General features: G+C 38.5%; 1 protein-coding gene across 1 annotated transcript; it reads right to left on the bottom strand.

Annotated features, from left to right (window-relative positions):
• Positions 1–1,455: 1,455 nt before the first annotated feature.
• LOC149831582 (3-epi-6-deoxocathasterone 23-monooxygenase CYP90D1-like) lies at positions 1,456–11,656 on the bottom strand. The gene is made up of 9 exons (XM_090012132.1): positions 11,410–11,656; positions 8,639–8,963; positions 6,975–7,124; positions 6,314–6,607; positions 4,992–5,081; positions 3,958–4,036; positions 3,710–3,816; positions 1,815–1,936; positions 1,456–1,651 (listed from the first exon to the last, which is right to left on the bottom strand). The coding sequence occupies exons 1-9, from the start codon at positions 11,613–11,615 to the stop codon at positions 1,546–1,548; spliced, it is 1,479 nt and encodes a 492-aa protein (XP_089868258.1). The 5' UTR covers positions 11,616–11,656; the 3' UTR covers positions 1,456–1,545.
• Positions 11,657–12,178: the final 522 nt, after the last annotated feature.

The raw sequence follows: 12,178 nt of genomic DNA, 5'->3' as shown, positions 1-12,178 counted from the left end.
TCATTATCTTGTTAAACTCTCTCTCTCTCTCTCAATCAATGCTCAAGTTGATTCCACTTGGTTATTGGCACGAAAGGTCTTGCTGCAATTGCAAAAATATGATGCATTTTCCTATATGGCAGTTCATGGGCAAAGTGAAAATATCAGAATAAATAATAAATGAAAATAAAAATTAAATACTTTCAGAAACTTTTGAGATTGTCTTAAGAAAAACAGATTGTATTATATTTTCAGAAGTAGAACTCTCACTAATTCAACTGCAGGATCAATATTTACATACATGATATAAATCAAGACGTTTTTTGTGTAATTGCTCCATCGGAGGCTAGGCTGCTGAGGGGGCGGATGGGGAGAAACTCGCTGGAATCAATTCCGAGGAGCTGATGATAAAAAGCTGCTGAGGAGCAGAGGGGGAGGAGGTCGCCGGAATGGATTCCGGTCAGCTCCTCTTGCCACACTTGGATGAAAGAGATTGCCAGAATGGCTGCTCATGGAGAGAGCTCGCCATATTCCAGCGAGCTCCAATTGCCACAAGGGTAACAGGTGTACCGAAAGGCCCATTTCAGTTTTTTCTTCTTCATTGGTTCCTTGCAAAGGACAACAAAGGGGGAGCTCAACGAACACCAGAATCGATTCCGGTGAGATCCATCTCCTTCCTTAGGACTGAATATTACCGTCACTCGCGAGGCCCTGTTTCAATATATATTTTTATTTTTTTTGCTTTGGTTCCTTGAAACAGTGAAGGGGCCTGCCGGAATTCATTCCGGTGAGCTCATTGCCTTCCCTAGGACTAAACATGGGTTCTCGCTTGCAAGGCCCTGTTTCAGCCATTTTTTTTTTTGCTTTCAGTCAAAAGGAAGCACAATGAAGAGGGGAACTCACCATAGTAGAATCTGGTGAGCTCAATCGCCTTCCCTGCGAAGGAACATGAGCTCTTAAGGCCCTGGTTTTTTTTTTTTCAGTCCAAATGAAGCAGAGTGAAAGGGGAGCTCACCAAAATACCACTCCAGCCAGCGAAAAAAAAATCTTCGAAATAAGGTCTCACCCCTATATATATAATAAGTATTTATTTATTGATCTAATCCATGGACCATTAGATCCAAACTTAAGCCTAATTAAATCCAACTAAGATAAATCTAATCCATATGCATTAAAAATCCATGTCCAAGCTTAAGCCTAGCCTAATTAAATCCAAACCTATGATCTGTATCCAAACCGTAAGCCAATTATGTATGACATGAGAAAATAAATCCATGTCAACATACCAAACAAAAAGATGAATCTCATATAAATATGATTCATTTTCTCAATTCAACCAAACATGAGAAGTGGAATATCATGAGAAAATAAATCACGTGAGAGTGATTCTCATGAGATTTACTTCCTAATTTATAAAAAGCAACCAAACGTAACCTTAAAATCAGCATAAATCAAGGCGTTTCATTTATGCTCTTAGAATTATCATTTTATCTCCTTTTAACATGATTGAGTTTCTTCTGTAAGATCAGGCCATTAGGGTAAATTTACAGGTCGACGATGCCTTGGTCAATAAGAAGAAACGCCGGAAATGGGCTTCACAATGACAGGTAGTCCTCTCTTCATTCTGACTGTAGGAAAGTTTATGATCTGATCCTCCTCCTCTACAACCCAGCTGCATGAGAAAAAAACACGTAAAAACAGTGCCTAAAAAAACCGGGAGTTTTTTTTTTTAATTACAGAAGTAATCTCAATTCATAAACATTGCAACTCTAAGATTTTTTTTTTAATCCCATTTTCTCTTTCAAAAATTAAGTAGAAAAGCAAGGGGGTGTTACCTGAAGCTTGTAATGAAATGATGAAGAAAAATGGAGGCTTCAAGTCTAGAAAGGTCAAGTCCAGGGCAGAGCCTGTGGCCCCCACCAAAAGGAGTAAAATGGTTGCCACTAATCTCTCTTCTCTGTATGGTTTACAAACGGATCACAAGTTAACCATAACATTGGGTAACTCTCTCTCTCTCTCTCTCTCTCTCTCTCTATATATATATATATATATATATATATATATATGGTTAATCTAACACAACCTACTTAATACTAGATTAACCCATATAATAATAATAATAAGTCTTTCATGTAGATGTACATACAGTCGGTGCTAGTTGTTTTAACTCAATCTGACCCTGCAGATATGTTAAGCATAGTCAATTTGTTAGAGATCAAACCTTGGATAATGTTTTTAGATAAAAAATCGTAAAAATTTGGTGCATTAACAGCCATTGATTTTTGAATCACCAAGAAAACTTGCATACACACTAGATCCTGATGATTAGAAAGTCAATCCCCACCAAACAGACCATGTAGTTCATTAGGTTCACTTAAAAGGATACGGATATATATATGCTAATAAGTGAAAACTCTATAAATCTGTGATTCTGATCATGTTGTTGTCACATAAAAAAAACATGAATGTCTGAATTTTGGTGAATTATGAGCCACTGATTTTTGAAGCTCCTTTTTCGATAAGATAAGAATGTCTGAATTGACTTTTAAGCTTTAGAACAATCTGCTCGAACATTACAATGGCATGGCCCAAACACATTTTAACTAAACAAAAGCACATCTGTAGGGTTTGATCTAAAAAACAAAAAACAAAATGGTGTTTTAAAAAAGAGGATGTCATGTTGACGACATGAGCAAACATTATTCACTTACACATACACATGCATATTTAAAATAATTTCAGAGATAAACATCATAACTCCAGAAATAAACATCAATAGCTAATACTACTGGTAAACGAGCTGAACAAATAGTGTTCAAGCTTGGCTTCTTGTAGTGAGCCAGGCCAAGTTTAAGCTCATGTAAGCCTGAGCTATAGCCAGCTCATTAATAAAAGCTTTACATTATTTAAAATAAAAATAATAAAAATCGGACTCTAAACCTACTGAGCCATACTGAAACTGACTCATTTACAAAGTAAATACATTATTTCAAAGCTATAAGCAATAGGATTTGAACTCTATACTTATTGCCTGCAGTGCAAGCCAAACATCCAACTCTTTAATATAAAATATATGTAAATATATTTATTGCTAGTTAATAACTCTATCCGAGCCGAGCCGAGCACTTATTGCTCGCATTCGGCTTGCTGAGCCTATTTCATGAGTTTCAAAGAGTTCTTTACGAGCTGAGCCACCAGCAGCTCATCTCGTTTCCCAGCCCAAACTAATGATCCATTTGAGAAGCTAGGTTAGAAGATAACATCGTAATTCCAGAAATTAATAACATCATAATTCCAGAAATTAATAATTAGTAATGATAGGGTGCTCTAGGAGCACCTACTCACAGTTTCCCACCTAATGAAAGCTTTAGATTTTCAAATTTCATGAACGTTTTTTGCTAATCAGGCCCTATAGATATGATCTATAAACATTATTTAGTAGAAAACAAGTTTTGGATCATGTGATTATAGCACACATGTAGGTTTTTTAAGACCTTTAAAAATCAATGGCTCACAATGTATCAGAATTTCATGACTTACAAAATTATAGTTTTATGTCCAAAATATATCATCCAAAGCATCATTCCTATCAAATAAACTATGTTGAGTACATCCATAAGGTCTGAATGAGAAGATACAACCTACAACTATGATTTCTAGTATAAGGGAATAGGTGCTCCCGGAGCACCATAGCATTAGTATTTAATTAAGATTTAGTTCTAAAACTTACTTGCCACCTCCATGGATCAAACCGATAAGGGCTGTCATAGTTCTCTTCATCCAAATGAATACTTCTAAAAGAAGCCAATACACGCCATCCCTTTGGGATCAGGTTACCTGCAAAAACACACATTAAACCAAGCAGTTAATAAATGAAACGAAAACTCAATTAACTAAAAATAATTATTTGAAAATAAAATAAAAAGTGACATTATTAAAGGAAAAAAATATATGGCATTTAGCAATTAACAATCCAACCTTTGATTTCTACATCATTCAAAGCCTTCCTCATAACTCCATTTATTATGTTTCCCATCCTCAATGTTTCGCTAATCACCTGCCGAAGTAAATAAAATGAATATTAGCAAATTAGAGACACTATAGAGATGAAAAAAAAACTGACACTCCAATTTTCCTGAATTCTACAATCAGTAGCATAGAAAATGTTTAAGCTTGAGATGGATCCCGGTCCAACCTTTATGACCCAGGTCTAGATCCATGCAAGAACCCTGTGACCTCTAACCTAATATGGTAAATGAAATCCATACACCACCAGAATATCCCACCTTAAAGAGTTGAGGTCAATGGTCATCAAGAGGTTGAACCCATGCAGTGGGCATGGACCCAAAGATTGGTCCATATCCCTTTAACAATGGATCGGCTCTACTCAACATGGGTTGACCAGATCCAACCTAGACACTGGTGTATTATAAAAAAATTATGCTTGCCCATGGGCTCGACCAATCCCAGAGGATGCTTAAAAGGGTCCATCTTCAAGTGGCCTGAGTGTTAGCCTGTCCAATGGGATTGGACTTAATTTGAGATCTATCCCACCCCTGGACCAAACCATTTTGGTTCTTGGATCAGATCTGGATCAAGAATGGCTGAGCCAAGAAAGGTACTTGAGCAGCTTTGGAGTTTGGATCCTTCTCAATTCAACCTGAATTGATTGGATCAGGCCGAGTGATCAAGTCTAGAGGTGCTACTAGATTGGATTCTACCCATTCACAGGCCAAGTGATCATGCATATATCAATGCTGGATCTGCAACATGTTTAGAAAAATAACATGGATCTGCAAAAATAAGTAAACTTAAGGGATCAGATTCATTCTAGTGGGTTCTGTGTGGTGTGTTTTGTCGGTGTAGGACTGGGCTTAGGCGCAGTCCGTCTTTTTTGACTAGGCCATGGCCGATTGATGGGCCATATGATGATCTAGATATAAGTTTCAAACTTCATAGACATGTAGCCAACTACTTGGATGGCTAACCCAAAAAAGTAGGTGCAAACTTACATTCTGAGTAAAAGGCAAGGACATGTAGTCACTCCAACACAACCCTTCACTATTTTGGGACTTCAACCTCTTTAGTCCCATATTTTCTTCCTGCAGAGAATGGAGCAAATTTTCTTGAGACTGAAGTAAACAAATGATCAGTACATGCTCGGTAGCTAGGGGGCATCAATGGATTGAATTTGGATTGGATATCCATTCAACTTTTAACCATTTATCTCGATATCATACCCCCCTTCGTAATCCGACTAAGTAAATGGTAGGATCCGGTTTAAGGTTTCCATATCCAGTTACAAATAAAAATCAAATCTGACAAAATTTAAAATGCAGTCCTAGTCTTTGACAATTCATTAGACTCACTCAACTTGGATATAACTCAAACAAGACCTGATTTTAAGAACTTAGCAGCCACGTCAAGTCATGCATGGCTCAGCATAGTCAATTGGGTCGGACTCGGGACAAAGTTTTTCCTGTTTGGTTCCACGGTTGATTGCGTAAACGTGAATTCAAGGGAGAAATGATGGAGGTGGGATTTTTGTAGTACAAGACCCCAAACAAATAGTGAGAATTCTCATTCACAGGGAAATTCTCACCTAGACATCCAAACACGGTGCGGAGTCCACACACACTAGAGCTGTCAATGGGTTAGGTTTGTCATAGGTAATCGACTTTACCTGAACCAGGACATCTGGGTATGGGCATAAAAAAAATGCTGACCTCAACGTCATTCAGGTCGACCCAAACCTGATTGAAGTAACATATGGGTCGGGTTTGGGCAATAAATTTTTTACGAGATATCCAACCTAACCCAGGTAACATGTGGGTTTGGTTAATTTGGCCTATGATTTTTGCAGGATATCTGACCTAGAGTGTTTCCTCATATATTTTTATGTAAAAAATGTTTTAAGTATCTTGTAAATTATGTAGACTTCAATTTTCTCAACCCAACATGATGTAGACCTCAACCACAACTTATGTGCTTGCTACATGGGCACGTTTGGGTGCACCCTCCCGACTAGTTGACAGTCCTCACTCACTCTATCATAATTTTTTTAGATAGGCAAGACAAAAACCCCTCATCACAGATCACACATTGGCTAGCCTTAGGTTGGTAAAACCCTTGAAGTCCTCCCTATCCCTCGGGGTCCCGGGGAGCACTTAACTTCGACCTTGTGGTAATGAACGTCATCTGTGGGTTTCGAACTTGTGTCGTCCTGTCAACTTGGTGACATGCACAAGTCGCCTCTACCAGATGGGTGGAGAGCCCTGTCATGATAATAAAAAATACCGTAAGCCACCCTGCTTTACGAGAGAGAGAGACATACAAGCAGTTGTTGTAGAGCCAAGGGGCAGTCACTAATGTACTTGACGGCAAGTGTCATGAGGATGGGGACGGAGTCTTCACCAGGGATCATCATCTCTATGATATTCTCTGATAAGAAATCCAATGACAAACTTTCCTCTTCTTTTTCTTCTTCTTCTCTTTGTCCTCCATTACAACTAGAATGAGAAGTCACCTCCTTGAGTAGGACATCTATTGCATCCAATACCTCACCACTTCTCTTCTCCATCTTCTCTTTGACGATCTTGTTGACCATTGCTAACATTCTCTTCTTGGCCTTACAATAGCACAACAGAAACGAAAAAAGAAAGACTAGATTTTCATTATTTGTTAATAAGAAACATGGGCACAAATGTCGTTAATAAATTAAAAATATTTGTTTTTTGAAAAAATTATATGATAATTATTGATATATATATATATATATAATTTTCAGATAATCCAAGGAAAAAACCTCCCATCACCCAACAACACATTGGCTGGCCCCTGTTGGTAAAACCCTTGAGGTCCCCCACACCCAAATTCCACCTTGGGGCAAGGGACACCACCCGTGGGTTTCGAACACGCACATCAACTTGGTGATAAATATGAGTGAAAGATCACTGAGAGAGAGAGAGAGAGAGAGAGAGAGAGAGAGAGAGTACCTGGAGGGACTTGTGCAGCCTGGTTCCAGGAAGGTTGATGGGCAGACAGATCAAACCGGCTATGAACTCCTTGAAATCCCTCCTCAACCACTCCACCTCATCTCTCCCTTCCACGCTCATCAGTGCCTTCACCAACACCCTGAACGTTATCTGTTTGCATGCCATGCAAGATTAGCAAGAGAAGAATATCCAAATGGACCTGATAATGGTTTTTTCCAAACCCAAATCCAAAAAAAGAGTTGTGACTTACTGTAGCTTTTAAAATGCAAACTTAGACCTGATGGGGATATGGAGCTAAGATTCAGTCTGGATTGAAGTCCAAAAAATCTGAATTTGGATACTGACCCGATTCTCATAGACCCATTTGGATTGTTCCTCTCATACCTAGAGAGGATCCAAACCATTGGCATCCTCAGAATCTGGATCTCACAGAGTTGGGCAATTCATCATCAAAAGAACCATAGGTTATTACACTTTATCATTGGAAGGATTAAGACAAAAAAAGAGACCTATATGACTCAATGTGTAAGTATCATGGACCACAGATCCAACTTGGGCTGGAATCCCACTCTGATAAGGCAGCCAGATGCAAGGCACTACACAGTTACAGCCAAACGATACAAACCAATGTGATCAGACCCTGGATCAGACAAGTTGGTTTGAGTCAGGAGTCTGGTGTTCCTTCGAACAGTACAAATAGATTTGGATTTATGCCTGGCTTGCAGAGAGTCCAGTGATAAATCAATGCCCCATTGGACCCCCAAGTCCATTAAGAAGTAGGATCCATTGGACTAGGGTTTCCTTGCAGGTTGCATCCACGAAGTTTATTTGATAACTACTTGTAGATTTTTAAACTTTATAGTTTATTTTCAACTTAAATGTATTATATAATGTTTACAAACCTGACATGTTAAGGCAATTTGATCAGGGGTGTCAAAGGGTCTGGTTTACCCAGACCCGACCCGTACCAAACCCAATAGGGTCCGGGAACGGTGATAAATAAGAAGGCCGGATTAAGACCTGGGTCTGAACCCGAAGGTCAGATTAATACTTGGACCTGGGCATAATTTCTGAAATTTTATACCAGACCCAGTCCCGATCCGAGTTCATGTAAAAATGATAAAAAATATTGTTTCACCGGGTATGGCCAGGGTCTGGTTCATATAGTTCTTATCGGATCCGGGTATGGTTTCTCTTATGGTGGATTCGATTAAACTCGAGTCCAGACCGATACCATACCCTAAAATAGAAGCCAGGTCTGGTTCCACCTGATTCCGAACCAAACCTGACCCATTGACACCCCAAAATAGGATCCACTTGGCTGGATCATGGTCAGAGCCCTGACATGTTAAGCGTGCCAACCATGTCACAGAGACAAGTTAGGGTTAGGGGCTCGTAACGACACGACAAGCGTCATACACTACTTTCATACAGTTTTAACATAATTTTTATTACTGAACATATCTCATATATTAAAATATCAAAAGATATAAAAAGTATAAAAAAATTCGTGTTCTAGTGTCTTAGTTTTTAAAAAAAAGTCGTGTCGACGTACGTGCCCGTGTCCTTGTGACTTATGTGGCAAATGCCTCACATTTCATCAAATGCCAAGATATCCCTTACGAAAGTAAAAAAGACTAGGAAATAAATTGAAAGAAACCCACATTTTTGGTCTCATCTTGGATGTAAACCAACTGGCCATCCTTCCAATCACCCATCGCCACCTTCACATACTTCTCAATGTCTTGTGTGATCTGAGCCTTCAATGCAGGTGATTTGAAGAACCCACCAATCAATCCATGGATCTTCTTCTGCAGATTGCCGTTCATCTGCAGGATTGAGGCCTTCCCCAGCAGCTCTGTCACAGTCTTTGGGTAGAATGGGATGAAGGTCTTGCCATCATTCTGCAGTATTGCCTTGTTCACCTCCACATCTGTAGACACTATTGTGGGGCTCCCCAGAATGTTGGTCTTGAACACCTTTCCATATCTGCACAAAAATGAAAAGTAGAGTTACATGAAGTTTGGCTTGCAAGCAATGGGTTTAAAACTCTAATTCTATTGTCTCCAGCTTTAAAAAGATGAATCTTGGTTGGTTGTAAATGAGACAATTTGAGTCTCACTCAACACCTAATTCCCATATCTGCACATAATAAGATTGTAGTGATTAGAGTTCGCAAAGGAGTTGAAAAAGCCGAGCTTGAAGTATTCAAGCTTGGCTCGCTGTCGAAGAAGCGTAGGTTTGGCAGGTACAGCCCAGCGCAACCAGGTCTCTTACTCTCAAATGGTTTCTCCATTCCTCATGAAAAAAGAAAAAAGCTTGGCTGATTCTTGTAATGAGCTGAGTTGAGTTCTAGTTTATAACAAGTCCAAGCTAAACAAGTGGAGTTACAGCTTGCTAAAAAAAAATTACATTGTTTTAGAGTTGAAAGTAACAGAATTACAGCAAAAATGAACCGTTCAGAGTTGTAAGTAATAAAATCTTCTATCTAAACCTTTTGCTTGCAAACCAAATGCTTCAATCATTTGTTTTACATTATAGGCTAAGATCTAGAATATGCCTAAATTAATATTTGTCATTACTTAACAAGTTTATACAGCTGAGCTGAACACCTATTATTCATGTTTGGCTTACTGATAGAGTTTTACAAGCCCGAAAAGCCCTTTATAAGCCAAACATGCACGGAGTCACGAGCATCTCGGCTTGTTTCTCAGCTTGATGCCAAGTAATTGATTCTATTGCAAGCTTCTCATGACAAAATCCGCTGGTGGTCAATGATGCATAAGCAGTCTGGTCTAAAGCCAGTCACGGAAAAATAAGAAATGGAGATTCTGATGCTTTTTTTTAGTGAAAACTCATAAGAAAGACAAAATGCACAAGTTGGTAGTGATCACATAAAGAACTTAAAATGGTAAGTTTCTTCGGTCAAAATGATATGACACGACAATCCAGTCAAATCATTATGAAAAAATTTAAAGGAAAAGGAGCTGAAGATGATGGTTTGTATTGTTTATCGCGAATATTTTTTGTTCTTTCTTACTGTTCACGAATGGTTTCACATTGTTACTATCTGAGGAGACACACAGAGAAATGAACTTCAATAATTAAGTACTGTCTCCGCACAGAAAAGTACCTCATCATTGCCTGTGTGGCTGTGGAGTGAAACTAGAACAGTATCCATGCAAAATCACGAAACAAACAAACCAGACAGGATTAAAAAAAAAACAATAATAATTAAAAAAATAAAATGAAAAAAAGCGTGGTCTTTGGAATTCCCAGTCAACATCCTGTGTGTTGTGAATGTCATTTCAATAGCAAATCCCTGAACCCCCGGGATGTCAAACTCAAGTGCTTTGTCTATTAGTGCCTTCAGAATTTCCAACCTGTTTACGAGAGATCTTTCTTGCTATTCATTCCACAAATTTCCAATTAGTATGATCACCAAATCTTTCTCTCTGTTCATCCCACAAGGTCAATTAGTATGGATTATTGACAAGGTCACCCTATCTCAAAACTGCCCTATCTCAAAACTGCCCTATCTCAAAACTGTGTTGTATGTGAGAGAGTATGGAAAAAACAAAAGCTGTGTAGACCAACATGACTGAAATCTGGTCAAATAACTTGAGTTGACCAGGCTAAGATGCTAAAAAGGAACTGTAGTTTCATCCTATTCCTATGGGCATAATCTGTTCCATCTTGTATGGTCACTGGATGCATTGAAATCCAAGATTTGAAAATTTGGAGCAGGTCATAAGGGCTCATTCATTAAAAAAAAGCAAAAGATAAAAATATTTGTTTTGATGCTTTTCTTTTCCCCGTTCTCTCTAAAATTATGCTCCCCATATATATATATATATATATATATATATATATATATATATATATATATATATATATATATATATATATATATATATATATATAGAGAGAGAGAGAGAGAGAGAGATTTGCTACCACACCAAGAACCAAGAAAATTTGATCAATTTGAAATCATCAAGAAACAAAATAAATTTTCACATGTTTTGTTTCTCTTGTAATCAAATCTAAGATAGCAGGGTAAAGATGCATGTAAAGATGAAATAAAGAACAAGCCAAAAAAACACAAACAAATAGTTTGTATCTTATTTCGAAAAAAAGGCATCCCTACAAAAGCCTATATACTTTTTGCGGATCAAAAAGTTCATATTTTCTCCAAAAAAACTGACATTTCTTTTTTGTCTACTACCCAAGATCTCTCATCAAAAAGGCAAAATGGCATAAAAACAAAGGGGACCATGGCAGTCAAAACAGAATCTATTCCATACAAACACTGAAACGATTAATTTCCTCACCAAATTCAACCACCATAGAAATTACTTACAGTAGAACATTAAAAATAACAACAACCATGATGACGATGGTGATGATGATGGTGATGGGGGGTTGTTGTCCTTACAGTGCACGTCGTTTCATCATGAAATCCTCAGGGTGAGAGGAGTAGCCATGGGAGATGAAGTCAAGGGTCTCCCCAATAATAGGCCAACCAAACCTCCCTTTGGGGACCCTACCCTTGCCATCCATTCTCTTCCTAGAGTACCACCACCATGATGATGAAACCACCAAAACAGCAATACCCAGCAACCACTTCACCATCCTTTCCATTCTCCTCCCTCACCGGCACCTTCTTTCAGAAACTCTCTCTATATATCTGATTCTGATAAAGAGAGAGAGAGTATGCAGGCCTTGGATTTCGGTTTTACATGCACAGCTGCAAGTCAGAGGCAGCAGATTGGGAAGGCTGCAGATTCTGTCTCTAGGGGAGCTCTCTACTACGTGCTAAATATAGACTGTAGAGGAGGCAGCAGGGAAACGATTGTGGGATAGCCCAAGTTTAAATACACAACACAGCACACATTAATGTGGGGGTGTCTCACCAAGTGATCAGGTTATGCGGTTTGTTCTTGCCAATTACTGCCTAACAAGCCTAGGAAAGTAGGAATACAGTCTCTTGTACAATTATATTTATTTTTATATATGCGTGTACTCAATGGAAATTAATGAAAAGGGAAGAGAAAAGAAGTTGGTCTTTTATGCCCTTGCTTTATTCCAAATATGGGTTTTCATACCCCCCTCATTGTATTTGTTGAGATGAAGCGGTGAACCTAACTTTCCCTTGAAAGTGATGCCCAAGTAGGGAAAGTGGCTCCCCATGGGAAACGTCTAAA

The sequence above is a fragment of the Nuphar pumila genome, chromosome 7 (assembly GCF_984573655.1).
Source record: "Nuphar pumila chromosome 7, dmNupPumi1.hap1.1, whole genome shotgun sequence".
In the NCBI taxonomy this organism is placed as follows: Eukaryota; Viridiplantae; Streptophyta; class Magnoliopsida; order Nymphaeales; family Nymphaeaceae; genus Nuphar; species Nuphar pumila.
The sequence above is the reverse complement of the archived record's forward strand: the minus strand, read 5'-3'. Positions and strand labels throughout refer to the sequence as shown.